This window comes from Hemiscyllium ocellatum, chromosome 1, assembly GCF_020745735.1.
Source record: "Hemiscyllium ocellatum isolate sHemOce1 chromosome 1, sHemOce1.pat.X.cur, whole genome shotgun sequence".
Classification (NCBI taxonomy): domain Eukaryota; kingdom Metazoa; phylum Chordata; class Chondrichthyes; order Orectolobiformes; family Hemiscylliidae; genus Hemiscyllium; species Hemiscyllium ocellatum.
In genome coordinates, this window is record NC_083401.1 from 14,372,795 (window position 1) to 14,397,087 (window position 24,293).

Below are 24,293 nucleotides of genomic sequence, written 5' to 3' on the forward strand. Positions count from 1 at the left end.
AAACCTGTGGTGGGGTATTCTAAATGAGTTTGATGTTGCAGACTTCTGCAGAGGTCAAGATCCGTTCATATTTATGATGATGCCTGAGTTTTTTTTTCTTTGTTTTTGCAGGTGGCCTCGGTGTGAGATGATAAACTTAAGGAAGGTCAGGCTAGTGCGGTGTTCCTCGACACTGTGGGCTGACAGAGACAGAGAGAGAGAGAGTCCGGGGCCAGTCACTAAAGAGTTACTCAGCAGATTTCCGCCTCCGAACAGACTCGCTTCAACCTCAGCTCCACCCGCCTGTGATCCCAGAGGAGAGAGGGATGGACACAGGGAGGGAGGTATAGACAGTCAGATAGAGAGATACAGGAAGGGAGACAGAGATAGATACACATACAGAAAGATAGACAAACGCAGGGACAGAGAGACAGATAGAGAGAGAGAGAGAAACGGCGGATGTAAATGTCGGGGAGCAGAAGTGAGACAGAAATAGAGAGAGGGAGATATATTTAGAGAGAAAGACGGGTTGGGAGACAGGGATAGAGATAGGGAGAAGAAAGACTGGAATACAGAGAGATAGAGATAATGATGGTGAAATACAGAGACTCAGGCAGTGAATGAGAGACAGAGAGAGGGAGGGAGACAGTTAGATCCCTGAGAGAGGGAGTCACAGTCTTATGCAAATCCTGAGCAGCTAAAGTGCCATCAGCTCCTCGCCAGCATTTCACTCTTCCTCCCCTCTCTGCTCCATCCCTCCGTTTCCCCCTCCTCCTCCCTCTTTCCTCCTCCTCTCCTTCCCCCTTTTCCTTTTCCCGTCCCTCCTTCCTTCCCTGCCTCTCCTTCCTTCCCCCCCCCCCTCTCTCTTCTTGCACTTGCCTTTGCTGCGTGAGCAGCTCAGGGAGCTGACAGTGGCTGGAGCGGTATGGAGAAGACGCCACCTTTCCTGTGTGGGATTGTGGAAGGTCAGTGACAGTTCCTGGCACAGGGAATGTCTTGCAGTTTTCCCGTGCCGTATAAACCTGACAGCTGCAGTGGGAGCTTATTGAGCAGGCCCTGTCAACAGCAGAAAACACTGGCACTACCTCCACCGTGTCCTGACACTGTAGCTGCGCCTCTTAAATTAAAATGTGGGACAGAGAGAGAGAGAGGCCTTTACCCTCGGGCAGTGCTTTAGTGCTGTCCAGGAATCCCTAAGAATGAAAGTTTAAACTGGCCACCGCTGGCAAATAGAACTTGGGGGATGCTTTAACATTGTTAAGGACATTATTGTTGTTTTAATGTTTTGTTGGCTTAATATTGGTAAGAATCCTAAAGGCAGGGGTAGGGTGTTTGACCTGATGCAGCAGTTTGACAGAGATCATGTGATAAACCTCCAGGAATGCATCCAGTGAAAGTTGGCAATCCCCAACTGATGAGAGAGAGAGAGAGAGAGAGCGTGACACCATAATGTACTGCAAGAATCCTTGGCATTGCTGTATTAATTTGGCAAATTGGTAAACAAGGAAGCCTGTCTGACGGGCCCTTAGTTTACACGTGGGGTCAGTGACCCTTCTAAAGAATGCAGGTGATTAATTCGCCAGTGCTGTCGACGAGCAGGGTGCAACTGATACGATTCTTCCCAGGAGCTGTCACAGGACAGGATGGGCTGAATGTCCTCCCCACCGGGAATGTGAAAATCTCTCATCCCTTTTGTGGTCAGAGGGAGGAGAGTCCCCCTTGCCCACTCCGACCCAGTATCTCCCCTCCCCGCAGCTAAGACAGTTTTGGCTTAAGTTTAGTAGAAGCTGAGAAGCCAAGGCAGAGACAGAGAGCTTGGTGATGCACCCACACCGTCACATTGAGCTGGGTGTCTGTTTTTAGAATAGATTCCCCTACAGTGTGGAAACGGGCCCTCCAGCCCAACCAGTCCACACCGACCCTCCGAAGAGCAACCCACCCAGACTTATTCCCCTATATTCACCCCTGACTAATGCACCTCACACTACGGGCAATTTAGCATGGCCAATTCACCTAACCTGCACATCTTTGTGACTGTGGGAGGAAACCGGAGCACCCGGAGGAAACCCACGCAGACACAGGGAGAATGTGCAAACTCCACACAGACAGTTGCCCGAGGGGGGAATTCAATCCGGGCCCCTTGTGAGGCAGCAGTGCTAACCACTGGTCCACCGTGCTGCCCTTAAACTAAATAAAATGTTATTCGTTGATGTGAGTGTTACTGGGAAGACTAGTCATTATTGCCTGCGAGTACTGGCTCGGCTAAAGATTATTGTTTAGTTTTATTCATGGAATGTTGCCATCACAGCATTTATTGCCTGACCCTAGTTGCCCCTTGAGAAGGTGGGGGTGAGCTGCCTTCTTGAACCGCTGTAGTCCACCTGCTGTGGGTTGACCCACAATGCCCCTTGGGGAGGGAATTCCAGGATTTTGACCTGGTGACAGTGAAGGAATGGCGATATATTTCCAAGTCAGGATGGTGAGTAGTTCAGAGGGGAACTTGTAGGTAGTGTTCCCTTGTACCTGCTGTCTTTGTCCATCTAGATGTAAGTAGTCATGGGTTTGGAAGGTGATGTCTGAGGAGCCTTGGTGAAATTCTGCAGTCCTTTGTGTCCCTACCTCCAAGCCAGGAGACCCAAGTTCAAGTTCCAATTGCTCTGGAGGTCATAATATCCCTGAACAGGTTAATTAAAAATGCTTAGCCTCGGTTAAACGTTGATGGTGCAATGGTAGTATGCCTACCTGTGTGTGAGAATGCCCCACCTACACCAGAGGTGTGTAATATCCTTGTTTGAAATGTGGGTAACCAGGAGAGACAGATCTGAAGCAATCGACCAAAGAACAAGAGTTGTGGTGAGGACAGTGTCTCGGTGCTGAGTGTTAGTGATCTGGACATTGCAGCCTGAAAGGGGGGTGGAAGAGCTTCAGTACGAATTTGGACAAATACTTGGAAATATAAAATCTGCAGGTTAATGGGGAAAGAGCTGCAGTGGAGTGATGCAAATTGGTTGATTGTGTCAAAAAGCTACGCTGGGGATCGAATGAACTTTCTTCTAAGATTCACTCTGACTGAATGTATATGGAACTGCACCAGATTCTGGGACTCCCTCAATCTTCCCTAACCTGCCAGAGCAGCTGATCTCAAGGGGAGTTGACTCTTGCTACCCTGTAGTGGCTTGAACACTAGTGACCAAAGAGCTGTTGTTCCATTGGCATCGCTGGCTGGGCCCAGCAATTGTTGACTATCCCTAATTCCCCTGGAGAATGTAGTGGTGAGCTTGAACCTTGAACCTCTGCAATCCATTAAATAGGCATTATATCATTAAGGAAGGAGTTCAGAACTTAGTGACACTGAAGGAACAACAATATATTTCCAAGGCAGGATGGTGAGTGGATTGGAGGGGATGAGTGATGTTCCCATGTATCTACTGCCCTTGTCCTTCCAAATGGAAGTGGTCATGAGGTTGGAAGGTGCTGTCTAAAGAAATGTAGTGAGTTACTGGAATGTATCCTATAAATCGTACATACTGCTGCCACCTTATGTTGGTGGTCAAGGGAGTGAATATTGAAGATGGTAGATAGCGTTGATGGTAAGTCAAACAATCAAGGATGTCATCAAACTTCTTGAGTGTTGTTGGAGCTGCACTCATCCAGGCAAGTGGGGAGTATTCCATCACACTCCTGACTTGTGCCTTTGCAAATGATGGACGGGCTTTGGGGAGTCAGGAGGTGAGTTACTTGCTGCAGTATTCCTAGTTTTTGACCTGTTCTTGTAGCCATTCTATTTCTATGGTGAGTCCAATTCAGTTTCTGGTCGATGGTAAACCCCAGGAGTTTGGTAGTATCGATGTATTTGAAGGGAATTTAGACAAACATTTGATGGAGAAGGCAATAAAAATGGTTATGATAATCGATTCAGTTGCAGAAAAAGTGGGAGAAGGCTCAACCAGAGAAATCAGACCCACACGGCTTGTTTATCTGCCATTTATCAGATATCATTCCGTGGAAAATAATAAACACACCGGCCTCTTTAACTGGATCATTTTCCTCCACCCTGCTCCATTTAACCCAGTTGGAACATTTTGCCATTGTTATCTTTCTCCTGTATTTACCTTGCTTCCCCTTAAAAGCAGGTTAACAAATACATTTTCACAAGTTTCTCTTCTGAGATTTAAACTCACAAGGTGGGCCTGCCCAGTACAATAACCGCTAGACCAGCTGTGCCTCTAACTCTTTGTTGTCACTGGGAAATGTTAACCAGTTCTTATCTCTGTCTCTTTGTAGGTTTCTATGGCAGGCCATGGTCCATGGAACAGAGGATGGTGCTGTTCAAGTGGTAACGTAGACAGAATTTAGACTGCTGACATTACACACTCTAGGATTTGTTAATCCCTGACCATAACTTTGCTTTTACCCCAGTGTTCAATCAACATTGTTCTCCAGTTACAATGACTATGTTAATGTAGCCCAAGGTAGGGGGCAGGAGCCTTTAAATAATGTGAGTAGATGGTGTAGTCAGCTGCTCATGGGAAGTAGAGTGGGTTCCCACTGCGTGATGATCCAGTGGACTTCTGCTACAGGCTCTGAACTGGAACATATCTCCTTGTTTGATACCTGAGTGTGTGAAAGGAAACTGTGCTGGCACTCACTCAGTTCTTGTTGCTGTGTGGATAATTGCTGTGAAATGGAGGACCCATTGTTGTGTTGACAACTGTGAGTCCTGTCACACACACAGCAAGGTCCACAAGGCATGTGAGGTGAAAGAGATACTTGTATTTATTGATCATCGTTCTGCTCAAAGAACGTATGATCACTGATTCTTTAAAAATGAATTTATGGGACGTGGACTTTGCTGGCTAGGCTGCGTCAGCTATTATTGCCCATCCCTAGTTGCCCTGGAGAAAGTTGTGGTGAGCTGCCTTCAGTTCAGCAATCTCCACAGTGCCCTAAGGGAGTGAATTCCAGGATTTTTACGCAGTGACAGCGAAGGAACAGCGATATATTTCCAAGTCAGGATGGTGATTGGCATGGAGGAGAATGGGCAGGTGGCGACGCTCCCTCTCATGCCCAAGCGGCAGATGGATCCTCGATTTAATATCTTACCTGAAAGATGGCACCTCCAACAGTGTAGCACTCCTCCAGTCCTGCATGGCTGTGCCAACTTGAGCCCAGTGCTCAACTCCTGGAATGAGACTCGAACCCAAAACCTTTTGGTGAGGCATGTGTGCCACCCACTGAGTGACAGCTGAGAGAGGAATGTTATGGGGTCTTTCGGGTGTTGTTTTCAAGTGATGAATATTGGACAAGACATGGGGGGCCATTTTCTTGATATAGTACCAAGAGTTCTCAGGATCCACCTTAGCGGCTCTCGTGTTGAGGCTCAATACAATGCTAACTGGTTGACTTGGAGGCAACCATTTTATTCAATAAATTTGTAGGAGCAGGTAGGCTATGGGTTAGCACTGGTAGGCAGCTGAGTCGGGTAAGCAAGTGGATGTGGAAACAACCTTAGCCCGAATGGTTTTGAAATCCTCACCATTTCCACAGTTCTGACGGTGCGAGGCTCCTGGTATGAGATGGACTGACTTTTGACTGAAACTTTTTCTGATGGTTTTGTTGACCGTCAATGTGATGCAAAACTAAATCGGAAATTTCAGGAGAAACTCAGTAGGTCTGGCAGCGTCTGCAGAGAAAGAAACAGTTTAATGCTTCGAGTCCAGTGACCTTCAGCACTTATGGGGAAGGGTCATGGACTCCAAAACATTAACTCTGTTTGTCTCTCCACAGAAGCTTCCAGACCTGCTAAGTTTCTCCTGAAATTTGATTCGCATCTGGTGAAATCAGTTGCTTGGTGGATACAGAATTTGAAAATAGAGAAGGGCTAATAAAGTCCTTTTGTCTCAGGACAGTGTGAAAGTGCCAAATTTCAAACAATCACAATAACTTAGAGTCATACATTTAGACAGCATGGAAACCCACTCTTCAGTTCATCTCATCCATGCTGACTAGATATAGAGTCATAGAGATGTACAGCATGGAAACAGACCCTTCGGTCCAACCCGTCCATGCCGACCAGATATCCCAACCCAATCTAGTCCCACCTGCCAGCACCCAGCCCACATCCCTCCAAACCCTTCCTATTCATATACCCATCCAAATGCCTTTTAAATGTTGCAATTGTACCATCCTCCATCACATCCTCTGGCAGCTCATTCCATACACGTACCACCCTCTGCGTGAAAAAGTTGCCCCTGAGGTCTCTCTTAGATCTTTCCCCTCTCACCCTAAACCTATGCCCTCTCGTTCTGGACTCCCCGACCCCAGGGAAAAGACTTTGCCTATGTACCCTATCCATGCCCCTCATAATTTTGTAAACCTCTATAAGGTCACCCCTCAGCCTCCAAAGCTCCAGGAAAAACAGCCCCAACCTGTTCAGCCTCTCCCTGTAGCTCAGATCCTCCAACCCTGGCAACATCCTTGTAAATTTTTTCTGAACCCTTTCAAGTTTCACAAAATCTTTCCGATAGGAAGGAGACCAGAATTGCACGCAATATTCCAACAGTGGTCTAACCAATGTCGTGTATAGCCGCAACATGCCTCCCAACTCCTGTACTCAATACTCTGACCCCAATAAAGGAAAGCATACCAAACATCATCTTCACTATCCTATCTACCTGCAACTCCACTTTCAAGGAGCTATGAATCTGCAATCCAAGGTCTCTTTGTTCAGCAACACTCCCTAGGACCTTACCATTAAGTGTATAAGTCCTGCTAAGATTTGCTTTCCCAAAATGCAGCACCTCGCATTTATCTGAATGAAACTCCATCTGCCACTTCTCAGCCCACTGGCCTATCTGGTAGAGATCCTGTTGTATTCTGAGGTAACCCTTTTCGCTGTCTACTATACCTCCAATTTTGGTGTCATCTGCAAACTTACTAACTGTACCTCTTATGCTCGCATCTAAATCATTTATGTAAATGACAAAAAGTAGAGGACCCAGCACCGATCCTTGTGGCACTCCACTGGTCACAGGCCTCCAGTGTGAAAAACCACCCTCCACCACCACCCTCTGTCTTCTACCTTTGAGCCAGTTCTGTATCCAAATGGCTAGTTCTCCCTGTATTCCATGAGATCTAATCTTGCTAATCAGTCTCCCATGGGGAACCTTGTCGAACGCCTTACTGAAGTCCATATGGATCACATCTACTGCTCTGCCCTCATCAATCTTCTTTGTTATTTCTTCAAAAAAGTCAATCAAGTTCGTGAGACATGATTTCCCACGAACAAAGCCATGTTGACTATCCCGAATCAGTCCTTGCCTTTCCAAATACATGTACATCCTGTCCCTCAGGATTCCCTCCAACAACTTTCCCACCACCGAGGTCAGGCTCACTGGTCTATAGTTCCCTGGCTTGTCTTTACCACCCTTCTTAAACAGTGGCACCACGTTAGCCAACCTCCAATCTTCCGGCACCTCACCGGTGACTATCAATGATACAAATATCTCAGTAAGAGGCCCAGCAATCACTTCTCTAGCTTCCCACAGAGTTCTCGGGTACACCTGATCAGGCCCTGGGGATTTATCCACCTTTAACCGTTTCAAGACATCCAGCACTTCCTTCTCTGTAATCTGGACATTTTGCAAGATGTCACCATCTATTTCCCTACAGTCTATATCTTCCATATCCTTTTCCACACGAAATACTGATGCAAAATATTCATTTAGTATCTCCCCCATTTTCGCCCAACACAAAGGCTGCCTTGCTGATCTTTGAGGGGCCCTATTCTCTCCATAGTTACCCTTTTGTCCTTAGTATATTTGTAAAAACCCTTTGGATTCGCCTTAATTCTATTTGCCAAAGCTATCTCGTGTCCCCGTTTTGCCCTCCTGATTTCCCTCTTAAGTATACTCCTACTTTCTTTGTACTCTTCTAAGGATTCACTCAATCTATCCTGTCTATACCTGACATATCCTAAATTAATCTAGTCCCATTGTCTGCATTTGGCCCATATCCCTCTAAACCCTTCCTATTCATATGCCCATCCAGATGCCTTTTAAATGTTGTAATCGTGCCAGCCTCCACCACTTCCCCTGGCAACTTGTTCCATACACACACCACTCTCTGTGTGAAAACATTGCCCCTTAGGTCCCTTTTGAATCTTTCCCCTCTCGCCCTAAACCTATGTCTTCTAGTTTTGGACTCCCCTACCTTGTTCATGCACCTCATGATTTTATAAACCTCAATAAGGTCACTCCTCAGCCTCCAATCCTCAGTGAAAATGATCCCAGCCCATCAGCCTCTCCCAATAGCTCAAATCCTCCAACCCTGGCAACATCCTTGTAAACCTTTTCAAATTGAACAATATTTTTCCTATAGCAGAGACACCAGAATTGCACACAATATTCCAAAAGTGGCCTAACCAATGTCCAGTACAGCTGCAAAACTTCAAAACTCCTATACTCAATGCACTGACCAATAAAGGCAAGTACTTTTCTTTAATATATGTATAATATTATGAGTTGACAACATTTCTAGCAACCTTGACACAGAACTGTGTTAAGTAACAGCAGGTACGGAAACCTGTTCTTTACCTTACATCTTTTCTGAGTTACCTTCAAACATGCAGAGCTGATTGTTTATTGTTGCTTTCTCCATGATTACAGCTGAGTCAAGCAAACTCGACTTGCCAGCACATTGGCACCTTTTACCCAGGAGCAGGAATTGTTGTCATTTCTGTGAAGTTTGGCAATTCTTGCAGTTCTCCTGATGAGTGCAAAATGAAAAGCTTTGTCAACACCTGTCTCCTTTCAACAGTGTTGAAAGGCTTTGCAATCAGGCTTCTGAATTCACCAGATATTTTTGGCTGAAATTATCAGAACAATGTATAATCAAAGCTGGACCATGTTATACCAAAACAGCATGCACTGATGGGACTGTAAAGATGGTGTGGACTGCAAAAGGCCTGGGGGCAATGGTTTATTGTTGGCCCTTTACTGAGGAACTAAATAAAGACAAGGTACCATTAAAGCAGCAGTGCAGATTTGGTCCTCTGAGCTCTGCTGGGATTGAGAACTGCCTGAAGGCTACATTGTGCCATTTATTTGCAAACGACCCTTGCTTTTAATTAGACCCTTTGGCTGAACAGGATGATTGATTCGAGTTCTGAAATGGAGCTGATCTCCCAACGTGAGTGTGTTGTTCCCTAATTGGAATGATTCAATCATCAGGAATAACCCTGACATTGCACAGACCAGTTACTTTTATTCTCAATGTTTCCATTGAGATAAAGCATGTTATCCATCAAACACTCCCAGGACAGCACAGAGTCAGATACAGAGTAAAGCTCCCCCTCCACTGTACCTATCAAACACTCCCAGGACAGGGACAGCATGGGGTTAGATACAGAGTAACGCTCCCTCTACACTGTACCTATCAAACTCTCCCAGGACAGGGACAGCACCAGGTTAGATACAGAGTAAAGCTTCCTTCTACACACCCAGGACAGGGACTGCATGGGGTCAGATACAGAATAAAGCTCCCTCTACACTGTACCCTATCAAACACACCCAGGACAGGGACAGCAAGGGGTAAGATACAAAGTAAAGCTCCCTCTACACTGTGCCCATCGAACACATCCAGGACAGGGACAGCACGGGGTTAGATACAGAGTAAAGCTTCCTCTACATTGTCCCCATCAAATACTCCTGGGACAGGGATGCATGGGGCTAAATACAGAGTATAGCTCCCTCAACACTGTCCCCATCAAACCCTCCTGGGATAGCGACAGCATGGGGTTAGATATAGAGTAAAGCTCCCTCTACACTGTACCTATCAAACACTCCCAGGATAGGGACAGCACAGGATAATAGAGCGTAAAGCTCTCCCTACTCTTTTTATTCACTCGCAAGATGTGGGTATCGCTGGTTGGGCCAGCATTTGTAACACACCCGTAGCAGCCCTTGAGAAGGTGGTGGTGAACTGCCTTCTTGAACCACTGCGCTTCATTTGGTAGAGGTACTCCCCAATTCAAATCCTTGCATGTAGGCAATTTCTATAAATGGTGAAATGTTGGAGCCTCTGCACTTATCCCTGAGGCGTACCACTTGTTACACCTTGTCAATAAAAAAAATACATTTTTGTCCACACTCTGCTTCCTGTTAGCCAGCTGAATATCTATCCATGCCTATATGCTACTCCCGACACCATGAACCTATATTTTCCCCAATGTGGCACCTTATCAAATGCCTTCTGAAAATCTCTAAATATCGTACATCCACTGGCTCCCCTTCATCCAGAGCATGTAGTCCTTCAAAAAAAATTCCAATAAATTGTTTAAACATGATTTTCATTTCTCAGAACCATGTTGGTTCTGCCTGATTACCTTGAACCTTTCTAAGTAGCCTGCAATAAGATCTTCAATAATCATTTTGAACATTTCTCCTGTAATTGATATGAAGTTATTTGGCTTGTAGGTTCCTGCTTGCTGTCTGCCTCCCTTTTTAAATTGTTATGGAGCAGACTCCCTCAATATATTAAGAAAGTAGCCTAGACCTAACTTTTTCTTATTTTAAAGGTAAATGTGAGGTGTACTGTTCAAGATGCAATTTGAGGCCAAATTCTCGACATTAAGGAAAACCTAATTTATTAAAACATTATAGTTAAAATACAACAAAAGAAAGAGGGACTTGGAATAACTTATCTCTATTGGGCAACTTAACAAAATGTTAGATTTTACTACCAAGCAGTATCTGTTCTAATATTTGGCAAAAGGCAAATTTAGAAAACAGAATTGTCTCACATGCAACTCCCATAACTCAGGAGGAAACAACATCCAGAGAAAACTCATACACAGTTTAGTGTCCAGGAATGTGTCACTGCCTTCCAACCTTGATGAGAACAACTGCTGAAAGCCAAATTAGTTCTGTGGGAGCTTGACCACATCCAGTCAGGCTGCTTCTATTGTTCCAACTTTAAAAAAAATCTCAAGCCTTCACAAGTTGCTTATCTTCCTGTAGACTGCTCATCACCTATCTCATAATCTCTCTCTAAAAGAAACCAGGACAAAACTCACCCCTTAAAGCCATAGTATCGTCACAAAATAAAAACTTACGTTGTGATTTTCCAATCGAAAGGAACTTTCCCCTAGACTACAAAATTTTGGGAACCAAAACCAACCAACCAATCAATCATCTCCAGAGCCAGGTATTTTAAGAAGCCTGACATATAGTCAATGGTGGCACATTCCAAAGTTTCATTTGAGAGTATTTCTCCCCACCTCTATCAGAAATGTTCATACTCCAGCAATCCTATTTATGTTTCTGGAGAATTGATTATTCATTGATTTAAGCCAAGAAAAGGCGATGGTTATACCTTTTTCTTTTATAGAAATCCTTTCCAAAAGGCCAATGCGCTGCTGCTTCTGAGTGAATTCCAATGCTGGTCATTGACTGAAATTTAAAGGCAGATAATTCTGGGACATTCTGGAAGTTCTTTATGAATTGGAGTGAATATGAAGCGATTAGATTCACTGATGAAGGGCTTTTGCCTGAACCGTCGATTTCGCTGCTCCTTGGATGCTGCCTGAACTGCTGTGCTCTTCCAGCACCACTAATCCAGAATCTGGTTTCCAGCATCTGCAGTCATTGTTTTTACCCCGATTAGATTCACTGGCATTCAACATGATAGAAGTTATTTTAAACAATCAAAAGTGAATGTGATGAATTTGAGTCCTTTCGACTCAGAGAGGGAATGGAACTTATATGTTGGTGATAGTTTTGACCCCACAGGAATTGTTTCAAATCGGGAATTACCGGGCACTGGGAGTAAGTGGGAAGTGGTTTGGTTATTTACTTGTTCTTGAGTGGAGATTACAATCACCTTAAATGTGCATTAATAAGTGTGCAATAGTGGAGCACTGGGTCTGATTTTCCAAAATTCTGGAATGATCCCAGCAGATCTCATGTTAGAAAATGCAACACTTAGTTTACAAGAAAGGATGGAGAGGGAGACAGGCCAGTTATCAAGAAAGTGCTGGAATGTACAGTTAGTGAATTCCTAAAGTGCAGTTAGAAAGGTATCAGATGATTATAACAAGCGAACATGATTTTACTAAAGGGATTTGACAAATTGATTAGGTTTTTTTGAGGGTGCAACTAGTAAGTAGATAAAGGGGAACCAGTAGATGTTGAATACTCTGACTCCCTATGGAATACTTTTAGGAAATCATACTAAAAGTTAGTATACATCCTAAGGGCTCATCAGGTAGATTGAAATGTTTTGCATTAACCTACTTTAATAAAGCATAGTCACATTTGTAAAGTTGGAAACAGAGCAGACAATTTACTCACAACAAGATTCTGCAATTTGTCAGGATTTCTTCAGGACAGTGCAATGGGATCTTTTACATGCATTGAGACATGGAATCCCTACGCAGTGTGGAAACTGGCTATTTGACCCATCGTGGCCACACCGCCCCTCCAAAGAGCATCCCAGCCAGACCCACCCTCCACCTTATTGGGCAGAATAGACGGGACCTTAGCTTTGTGCTTCTTCAGAAAGACAGCACCTCGAACAGTGCCGTGCTGCCTCAGCACTGCTACTGAGAGTGCCATTGATATCATCTCTGCCTCTTCAGTCCATGTCCCAATCCAACCAACAGAGCTTTCTGTTTTTACCCTCAGTTTCTCCTTCAGGAGATGGTTCAGTGATGGTAATGTCACTGGGCTGGTAAGAGACACAGGCTAATGCTTTCAGGGTCATGGGTTCGAGTCTCATCCGAGCAACTTATGCAAATTAAATTAATTGATAGGAAAAATTATCTTAAATACCCAACCCCTTCACTATTCTCTTCCAGGGAAGGAAACTGCCATCCTTATCTGGTCTGCCGCACAGCTGACTCCGTGACAATGTAGTTGCCTTCTTAACTGCCCTCTGAATTGACCTGGCAAGCCAGGTCAAAGTGCAGTCAGGAAAGGGAAACAACTGTTGCCCCAGCCAGTGACTTCCACACCCCAAGAATGGATAAAAAGTAATCCTTTTCCATAGACTGAAACACTCCACACTCGTGACTGGCGGAGATTTGAGCGTAAACCTCCGAAGTGAGAGTGCAAGAATCTGACTGTAACATCTACGGCCCTGACCACCCACAGTGACCCTCCCTCCCAGTTATAGCAGACTGTCACTTACCAACTTGTCTTTGTCTTATTCCAGGATGCAGAGATGGGGACTCAACATCTACATGTACGGCCCGAAGGATGACCTGAAGCACAGGCTGTTATGGAGAGAGACGTACTCAGCAGAAGAGTCAGGTAAGTAGCGAGTTTGGACGGAGGCGAGGAGGTTGCTGAGCGAGTTTTTGGGCTGTGAGCTTAGTTCTTGGTGGTGACCTGTTGTGCTGCGTTGCTGGTCTGTGTTTTATTTCCCGATGCCCCAAACGTCGATTCTCCTGCTCCTCAGCCGCTGCCTGACCAGCTGTGCTTTTCCAGCACCACACCCTCAGTCTGTGTTTTCTGTTCGAACCTGAGGAACTGGGCTATTGTTTCATTGTTTTCCAATGGATTTCACCTTACATAATGCACAGGAGGAAAGGTAGACAGTTCAGCCCATTGATTCTGCTCCACCATTCGATTAGATCATGGCTGATCTGACTCCATTTTTTCTGCCTTTGTCCCATCACTCAAACCAAAATGTTATTTCTTTCCACAGATGCTGCCAGACCTGCTGAGCTTCTCTAGCAATTTCTGCTTTTGTTTCTGATTTACATCATCTGCAGTTCTTTGGTTTTTTTTATTGCTCTGGCAGATCATTCCGTACACGCACCACCTTCTGCGTGACAAAGTTGCCTGTCAGGTCCCTTTTAAATTCTTCCCCCCTCACCTTAACCCTGTGCCATCTGGTGTTGGACTCCCCTACCTTGGGGAAAAGATCTTTCTTAATCACTCTATCCATGCCCCTAATGATTTCATAATCCTGTATAAGGTCACTCCTTAGCCTCTGGCACCCAGGAGAAACAGCCCCAGCCTATTCAGGCTCTTCCTGTACCTCAAACCCTCCAACTCTGGCAACATCCTTGTAAATCTTTTCTGAACTCTTTCAATTTAACTTGCATAGAATCCCTACAGTGTGAAAGCAGGTCATTCAGCCCATCGAGTCCACACCAACCATCCTACCCAGACTATCCTATCCCTGCAAGGTTGCGTTTCCCATGGCTAACCCACAGGTCCTGGATACTATGGCAATTTAGCATGGCCAATCCACCCTAACCTGCACATCTTTGGACTGTGGGAGGAAACTGGAGCACCCGGAGGAAACCCACACGGACACTGGGAGAATGTGCAAACAGACCTGGAAGTGGAATTGAACCTAGGTCCCTGGGGCTGTGAGGCAGCAGTGCTAACCACTGTGCCACCCAGCCTCTTTAGTTAACCTCATGATGGGTCTTCCCCTTTCGAAATTATCTCTGTAGCAGCACTTCTCAAACATCCCCTGTCACTACATCACAAGGACTGTTTGTTCTCATTCAGAGTAAGGTGGAGAGGTGAAAAGTTTATGAAGGGAATCCCAGAGGTTAGTACCGACGATGGAATGAAGAAAGTGGAGGTTGCTTTAGCCTGATGATAAATTTCTGTCAAAAATCACACGACACCAGGTTACGGTCCAATGGGTTTATAGAACATGGAACAATATAGCACGCTGCAGGCCCTTCGGCCCTCAATGTTATGCTAACCTTTTATCCTATATACCCTGCATTGTATTATCATCCATGTATGGTACAGGCTCTAAAGTGTCAAGTCAACATTTACAGATATGATTTAAGAGTTAGTGAGCTCCTGACCTGCAAGTAACCTGTCCAAGACAGGTTTGCTCTCATTGATGTGCGTTCTGTCGAGGGGTCCTTTGTCTTCATCTCATTTTCAGTTTTCTTTTACTTATTTTCTATCGACAGTGCAGCTGAAGGCCTTGGTCTTGGCCGCCCAGGAGTGCGGGGTTGAGTTTGTGTACGCGATCTCCCCGGGACAGGACATCACCTTCTCCAGCTCGTGTGACCTGAGCTTACTGAAGCAGAAACTGAGGCAGGTAGTGTGAATCTTGATGTGTTCAGAGAGATCCGTGAGAGTTGGGTTAATGACAGGACAGATTCTAGGGGCCGTGTTCGTGTTGGTCTTCTGAGAACCAGACCCTCATTCCACCCAAGCTCATGAGATGTAGTTTGCCCCACGTGGAATAAAAGGAATTGCTGTTAGACATAGCTTGCTGGTCTTTGTGACCGAAAACCAGGGATTCAAATCCCATTCTAGAGCACATAATCTGGGTTGTTGATCCAGTGCAGTACTGAGGGAATGCTGTTCTGCCGAATTCACCATCTTTCAGATGAGGCACAAAACTAACTGGGACCCTCTTGGGTGGATGTGAGAGAACACAGAGAGTTACATGGAGAGGAGCAGGGGTGTAGTCTTGGTCAGGAATTATCCCCTAGCCAACGTCATCCTGGTCAAAAATCACACGACCCCAGGTTATAAAAATTGAGTTTATGGAATATGGAACAGTACAGCACAGTACAGGCCCTTCAGCCTTCGATGTTGTGCCAACCTTTTATTCTACTCTAAGATTAGACTAACCTACACACCCTTCATGGTATGATCATCCATGTGCCTATCCAAGACTTGCTTAAATGTCCCTAATATATCTGACTCTCCTACCACCGCTGGTAGTGCATTCCATACACCCACCACTCTGTGTAAAGAACATAGTTCTGACATCTCCCCTAAACCTCCTTCGAATCACCTTAAAATTATGCCCCCTCATGATAACCGTGAGAAAAACATCTCTGGCTATCCACTCTATCTATGCCTCTCAATATCTTGTACACCTCTGTCAAATTACCTCTCATCCTTCTTCACTCCAATGAGAAAAACAACCTTTCTTCATAAGACATGCCCTCCAGGCAGCATCCTGGTAAATCTCCTCTGCACCCTCTCTAAAGCTTCCACATCCTTCCTCTAATGAGCTGACCTGAACTGAACACAATATTCCAAGTGTGGTCTAACCAGGGCTTTATAGAACTGCAGCATAACCTCGCTGCTCTTAAACTCAATCCCCCTGCTAATGAAAGCCAATACATCATACACCTTCTTAACAACCGTATCAATTTGGTTGGCAACTTTGAGAGGTCTATGGATGTGGACCCCAAGATCCATCTGTTCCTCTACACTGCCAAGAATCCTGCCTTTAACCCTGTAATCTGCATTCAAATTCGACCTTGCAAAACGAATGACTTCACGCTTTTCCAGATTGAACTCCATCTGCCCCTTCTCAGCCCAGTTCTGCATTTTGTCAATGTCTCATTGCAACAACAGCCCTCTACAACTCCTCCACCGTGTTTGTCATCAGCAAATTTACTAACCCACCCTTCCACTTCCTCATCCATGTCATTTATAAAAATCGCAAAGAGCAGATTTCTCATAACAGATCCCTGTTTTTTTGAAAACACTACCTTTTGGAGCGCTGCACCTTCATCAGGTGTTAACGAGAAAGGAACACCTTAGGCACAGAATTTATAAGGAAAAGATCAAAGGGTCATACAACTCATGTGAACAAATTGGATTGTATGACCCTTCGATCTTTTCCTTATAAAGTCTGTGTCTAATGTCTTCCTCTCTCATGAATAACTGATGAAAAGAGCAGTGTTCCGAACGCTAGGGTTTTCAAATAATCTGGTGTCGTGTGAGTTTTGACCTTGGCCAACCCAGTCCAACACCAGCACCTCCGCATCATGAACATCATCCTGAACAGAGAATCGAGTTGTTGATGTGTGTGGAAGCTTACTGGGGGAAAATGGACTTTCAGCAATGACATGGAAATGTGCCGTGAAGCACTTTGGAATTTTAGAAGTTGTGTTAGAAGTTAGTCTTTTTTTAAAATTCAATTATGGTAAAGCATTGGTCCAACTGGAGTGGTTGTATCAACTCTGTAGCAGTTATACAACAACTTGCATTGATGCGGCATCTTTTAATGCAGAAATATCATTAAACAGATGAACCAAATTTGGATACATTAGGAAGGGTGCCTTAAAGCTTAGTCAGAGAGGTAATTTTGAAGAGTATTCTGAAAGTAAGACAGGGATTGGAAAGTATGATGAGCTAACAGACAGGGGCATGGAGTCAGGCCCGAAAGGAATTTAAACATGAGAAGGGGAGTTTTTATTGTAGGAACGAGAACCTGGTGGAGATTACTGCATCTTAGAACACCCAAACAGACATTCATGAGCTGAAACTTACCCTATCAGTTTGGAATACAAAATGGGAGGAAGTATTGCTTCATTTATTCAGAGTCACGGTCAGTCCTCTCAGTCAATGGTTTGATATAGATGTAGTAGTAGTTACTGGTGCTATGGGCATTATTGCTGTTTACCACAGTTGCTCTAATTGAGAGTTTCTCACCACTTGCCCTGCTAACCTTTCTGGCACCCTTTGCCCTCCTGCAGGTCAAAGGATTTGGGTGCATGGCCTTCGCCATCTTGTTTGATGACATCGACCACGCCATGTGCCCCACCGACAAAGAAACCTTCAGCTCATTCGCTCATGCTCAGACGTCAGTGGCCAATGAGATCTACCAGTACTTGGGGGAGCCTCCCATCTTCTTGTTCTGCCCGACTGGTACGTCATCAGGCTGCCCGTTCCACTGGTCTAGGCAGGGGGTGTTGCGTCAAATGTCTGGTTAGTGGTGCAGATCCAGAGACAGTGGCTACTTCCAAAATACATGCATGTAGGTTATAGAGTCGGATGTTGCTGGGACTGAAAGGTTTGTGCAATAGGGAGAGGCTGAATGGGCTAGGACTATTTCCCTGGAGCATCGGAGGCTGAGCGATGGCCTCATAGAGGTTTAAAAAATCACGAGGGGCATTGATAGGGTGAATAGACAAAGTTTGTTTTCCCCCAGGGTTGGGTGGAGTTCAAAACTAGAGGGCATGGGTTAAAATGAGAGGGGGAAGCTTTAAAAGGGACCTAAGGAGCAACTTTTTCACGCAGAGGGTGGTGTGTGTATGGAATGAGCTGCCAGGGGAAATGGTGGAGGCTGGTACAATTACAACATTCAGAAGGCATCTGGATGGGTACATGAATAGGAAGGGTTTAGCGGGACATGGGCCAAGTGCTGGCAAATGGGACAAGGTTAGGTTAGGATATCAGGTCGGCATGGATGAGTTGGACCGAAGGGTCTATTTCTATGCTGTACATTTCTACCACTATGACCTGAGGGGTAACTTTTACACGCAAAGGGTGGTGCGTGTATGGAACGATTTGTCAGAGGAAGTGGTGGAGGCTGGTACAATTACAACATTCAGAAGGCATCTGGATAGGTACATGAATAGGAAGCGTTTAGAGGGATATGGGTCAAATGCTGGCAAATGGGACTAGGTCAGATTGGGTGTCTGGTCAGCATGAATGAGTTGGATCGAAGGGTGCGTTTGTTTTCGATTGGGATTCATGAATTGGGTGATTCAGAAGAAATGTCTTTACCCAGAGAGTGATGAGAATGTGAAACTTTCTCCCACAGCATGTGGTTACGACGAATTGTGTAGTTGTATTTAAGGAAAGCTGGTTAAACACTTTAGGATTTTGATGACAGGTTGGTTTGAAATAGATTGGGTGGAAGATTTTGTGGCTATAAATGATCAGTTGGGCCGAATGGCCAGCTTTTGTTCTCCTTGCCCTTTTCCTCCCTTCCTCTCTTTACTCAACAATGGCAACAACTTGTTTGTACATAGCACCTATGACATAGACACATAGAAAAAAAAGGGGTAGACTATTCAGCCCTTGAGCCTGCTCTCTCACTCAGTATGATCATAGCTGGCCATCCAACTGTCAACAGTACCCATCTTTCACTCATTACCTTTTATCCCTTTTGCTCTAAGAACTGTATTGAACTCTTTCTTGAAAACATTAAATGTTTGGCCTCAACCACTTTCTCAGGCTCACCACCCTCTAGGTGAAGAGATTTCTCTTCATCCCAGTCCTAAATGCTCCATTCTGAATCCTTAAATTGTGTCCCCTGGTTCTGGACTCCCAGTTGTTGGGAACACCCACCTGTTTAGGTTTCTATGAGATCCCCACCCCAAACTTTTAAACTTCATTGAATATGGTCGCAAATGATCCAGTCCCTAGTCATATAAAGTCATGGAGATGTACAGCATGGAAACAGACCCTTCGGTCCAACCCGTCCATGCCGACCAGATATACAATCCAATCTAGTCCCACCTGCCATCACCTGGACCATATCCCTCCAAACCCTTCTTATTCATATACCCATCCAAATGCCTCTTAAATGTTTCAATTGTACCAGCCTCCACCACTTCCTCTGACAGCTCATTCCATACATGTACCACCCGCTGTGTGAATACGTTGCCCCTTAGGTCTCTTTTATATCTTTCCCCTCTCACCCTAAGCCTATACCGTCTAGTTCTGGACTCCCCGACCCCAGGGAAAAGACTTTGTCTATTTATTCTATCCGTGCCCCTCATGATTTTATAAACTCTATAAGGTCACACCTCAGCCTCTGACACGCCAGGGAAAAAAAAAACCAGCCTATTCAACCTCTCCCTATAGCTCAAATCCTCCAACCCTGGCAACATCCTTGTAAATCTTTTCTGAACCATTTCAAGTTTCAAAACATCTTTCCGATAGGAAGGAGACCAGAATTCCCACAATATTCCAACAGTAGCCTAACTAATGTCCTGTACAGCTGCAACATGACCTCCTAACTCCTGTACTCAATACTCTGCCCAATAAAGTAAAGCATACTAAACGCCACCTTCACTATCCTATGTACCTGCGACTCCAATTTCAAGGAGCTATGAACGTGCACTCCAAGGTCTCTTTGTTCAGCAACACTTCCGAGGGTGTTACCATTAAGTGTATAAATCCTGCTAAGATTTGCTTACTCAAAATGCAGCACCTCACATTTATCTGAATTAAATTCCATCTGCCACTTCTCAGCCTATTGGCCCATTCATATGTCAGAGCTGAAAATGTGTTGCTGGAAAAGCGCAGGTCAGTCAGCATCCAAGGAGTAGAAGAATCGACGTTTCGGGCATAAGCCCTTCTTCAGGCTCATGCCCGAAATGTCGATTCTCCTGCTCCTTGGATGTTGCCTGACCTGCTGCGCTTTTCCAGCAACCCATTTTCAGCTCTGATCTCCAGCATCTGCAGTCCTCACTTTCTCCATTCATATGTCACCATTCCTAGGCAGGCACTTCATAGGACTGCTATGGGATGGAGTTTGTATCGATGTCAGCGCTATGGCCTTGTGGTATCATTGCTGGACTGTTAATCCAGAGACCCAGGTAATGTTCTGGGGACCCAGGTTTGAATCTCAATACGGCAGACAATGGAATTTGAATTCAGGAATTAAGAATCTAATAACCATGAAACCATCGCCAATTGCCAGAAAAACCCATCTGGTTCACTAATGCCCTTTAGGGAAGGAAACTGCCATCCTTATCTGGTCTGGCCTACATGTGACTTCAGACCCACAGGCTGACTCTTAACATCCAGCTAGGCAATTAGGGATGGACAATAAATGCTGGGTGAGCCAGTGACACCTTCATCTCATGAATAAATAAGAAAAAAACTTGGTCACAAGAGAACGGCCAAATGGGTTTGGGAGGGAATTCAGGAGTTTACTGTACAGTCCCTAACTGGGGAGCCAATAAAGCATGGGTGTGGGGGGAGGGGGAGCGGTGGTGCAAGAGACCTGGGATTAGAAAAACTCTGATACCAAGGAGTGATGTTATTTCGGAGAATGGAACAAAGATTGGGAGAAGAATGAACCTGAAAACTGTGTTACTCCTTTCTCCCTCAGAATTCAACATGGCCGCTCCATTCAGATCTAAAGGGGTCCTGTTCCAGGCACTTTAATGAGGCTTTTCAATCCAGTGGGATAAACAATGGGCCTCATCAGGAGAGAGAGGCTAGAGTGCAAAGAGTCGTTGTTGGATCAAAACACCCCCTCGCTGGTCATACTGTGCTTTGTGGCTCTGTGTACAGTATAGTTCTGGCACTGAGGGTTGTTGTCGAAATGTTCAAAGAATTGACTTGTACTGACAACAAGAATGATGTTGACATTGTATGGGTCATTACAGGAAGGATATTAACATGATGATTAGTTTGTCAAACAAATCCTCATTGTCCTTCATCCCTCACACCCAACAAGGCACACAGTCTACAAGACAGAATAAGGCAAACAAAAGACTTGTGGCTGAGCCTGGTAAAATCTCAAATTTTTCCCCCTTTCCTGAGAAGAATCCCCCCCCCCATCTCTCTAAACCCCTACAAACACTGGAGATCGCTACATGCCACTATTTCATATTCCTTGAGTGACCCTGTTATGAATGTTTACTGCTCAAGCAGCTTTGTCTTCTAGACCGTGAGCTGGAAGACATTAATGCCACACCCTGAGGATAGCGTTCCGATTCAGCGATCGAACCCCTCTGATAATTACAATGGAACACCCAGAAAAGCTCGCCTCACCTCGTAATCTGTTAAAATGTGAGTGACAGAGAACTCCTAATTTCCACTATTTAAAGAAACATAACAATTTATTTTCCTAGCTCTAATATTGAGCACTAAACAAAAACTATTCACCAATACAAGCCCCATTTTCTTAACTACTTATGATCTGACCCCAACTCTCTAAAAATGTAATTCCAATAACAGACTTATTAACATTCAAAACGTTGACTTTCCTCCTCAGATGCTACCTGACTGGCTGTGCTTTTCCAGGCCATACTTTTTGACTTTGATCTGCAGTCCTCACTTTCTCCTTATTAAACATTACATTAACTTAATCTCAAGTCCACACAGTCTCTGTCTTCTCTGCTTTCTTCAGTCTTCCTGGGTCTATGTTTTACTGCGAATATGTTTTACATGAAAAGGTACTTTTTTGATAGAGAGTGACTTCTGATGTTAGATGGACAGTTAGCTCTCCCACTGTGGTAGTTATTTTCTTGATTGGCGGCAGTTGCTTTCTGACCAAATTTCCAAAGTGCCCTGGTTTTATACCCTGCAACATCGTTCCCTGTCATTGATCAAATATTGTCAAAACAGTATATTCAAACTCAATTGGGTTTGAGTATCCTGGGCATAATTTAAACAAACTGGTTATATTTGAACTGTTGTCAAAACAGCAACCAAAACTCAGGCATCCATTTCACAGCCAAATGTTACATGTATCTATTTGAAACAGCCCATCTCCCAGCCTTTCCATTCAGGCAGCTGAGCCTGAATTTCAAGCTTACTTCAATATTAAGAAAACACTTTCTATTTTAAAGTGAACATACATGCTGTCGATTTAGTAACAATAGTGTTACCTGATGGGGGTCACTGGTCAAGGGATGGAGGGTGTGTGTGACTGCAAGTGAGGAAGATAAGGGAACACAGTGGGCAGGACCCATAGCCTCAGTTATCGATTGGATTTGAGACTTTTTCTCCTTGTTTGGGCAAGAGCTACAGAGTGGATCAACTGACTGGCCATGGCCCCATGAGACAGGAAACCATTCAACTAGAAGTTGGCAACCAAAAAAGAATGGAAAAGTAGATGGGGAGAGTATAGTGAGGAGGATTGATATTGTTCTGTGCAGTAAAGAGTGAGAGTTCTGACTGCTGTGTACACAGGGCCAGGGCCAGAGATGATCTTGCAGCAGAAGGAGTCAGATCCACTCGCCACACTCCAGATGAATCTCAATGAGATAGGCAGGACTTGGAAAGTGGAGAATAGGCATCAAACCAACAAGCAGAACCCCAAAGATAGTCAATTCAGGTTTATTACTTAAGCAGGTGACACAGAGTAAATTAGGCAAGAGAAATGAAGACATGGCTCAAAGACTGGAGCAAGGGATTCCAGCTTAGGGCCACAAAGGCCAAGTGGGAATAAAACATGCGTATAGTCTACATCTGGATCATTCTGAGTCGTAGAGTCATACAGCACAGAAACAGACCCTTTGCTCCAACTCGCCTAAGCCGACTATGTTCCCAAACTAAGCAAGTCCCAGATCCCACTAAACCCTCCCTTTTCATGTACCCGTCTAAATGTCTTTTAAATAACTGTACCGGCATCAAACTGCAATTCTGGTCTCCTTCCTATCGGAAAGATGTTGTCAAACTTGAAAGGGTTCAGAAACTATTTACAAGGATGTTGCCAGGGTTGGAGGGTTTGAGCTATGGGGAGAGGCTGAACAGGCTGGGGCTGTTTCCCCTGGCGCATCAGAAGCTGAGGGGTGACCTTACAGAGGTTTATAAAATCATGAGGGGCACGGATAGGATAAATAGACAAAAAGTCTTTTCCCTGGGGTGGGGGAGTCCAGAACTAGAGGGCATAGGTTGAGGGTGAGAGGGGAGAGATATAAAAGGGACTGAAGGGGTAACCTTTTCATGCAGAGGGTGGTATGTGTATGGAATGAGCTGCCAGAGGAAGTGGTGGAGGCTGGTACAATTATAGCATTTAAAAACCATCTGGATGAATATATGAATAGGAAGTGTTTGAAGGGCTATGGGCCAAGTGCTGGCAAATGGGACTCGACTAGGTTGGGATATCTGGTTGGCATGGATGGGTTGGGCTGAAGGGCCTCTTTCCCTGCTGTACATCTCTATGACTCCATAGCTTCCTCTGGCAGTTCACTCCAAAGGAGAGGTGATGGCCTAGTGGTATCATCACTGGACTTTTAACCAAGAGATCCAAGTGGTGTTCTGGGGACCTGGGTACAAATCCCACTTTGGCAGATGGTGAACTTTGAATTCAGTAAAAATCTGGAACAGAGAGTTTAATGATGATCATGAATCTATTGTTGATTATTGGAAAAACCTGTCTGCTTCATTAATGATCTTTTAGTGAAGGAAACTGCCATCCTGATCTGGTCTGGCCTCCATGTGACTTCAGACCCACAGCACTGTGATTGACACTTAACTGCCCTCTGGGATGGATAATAAATGCTGGCCTAGCCAGAGACGCTCTCATCTGTGAATGAGTTATAAATAAAAACATCCTCTATGTGAAAATGTTGCTGCTCAGGTCCCTTTCAAATCTTTCTCCTCTCACCTTAAAACTTTGCCCCTAGTTTCACCCACTCTGGGAAAAATAGGGTGATTCGCCTTAGATTCACTACAGTGTGGAAACAGGCCATTTGGCCCAACAAGTCCACACAGATCCTCCAAAGAGTAACCCACCCCTTTTAACACTATGGGTAATTTAACATGGAGAAAATGAGGTCTGCAGATGCTGGAGATCACAGCTGAAAATGTGTTGCTGGAAAAGCGCAGCAG

The 24,293-nt window shown here is 44.8% G+C and overlaps 1 protein-coding gene across 4 annotated transcripts in view; it reads left to right on the top strand.

Annotated features, from left to right (window-relative positions):
* Positions 1–308: 308 nt before the first annotated feature.
* The window catches only part of si:dkey-183c6.8 (protein O-GlcNAcase), a 62,514-nt gene continuing 38,529 nt past the window's right edge, over positions 309–24,293 (top strand). For all 4 annotated transcript variants that reach the window (XM_060837575.1, XM_060837656.1, XM_060837738.1 and 1 more), the window contains exons 1-5: positions 309–944; positions 4,264–4,315; positions 13,192–13,289; positions 14,927–15,057; positions 17,465–17,636. In XM_060837575.1, the coding sequence (XP_060693558.1) occupies positions 905–944; positions 4,264–4,315; positions 13,192–13,289; positions 14,927–15,057; positions 17,465–17,636 (493 nt within the window). In that variant the 5' untranslated portion in view covers positions 309–904. The remainder of the gene's footprint in view (positions 945–4,263; positions 4,316–13,191; positions 13,290–14,926; positions 15,058–17,464; positions 17,637–24,293) is intronic.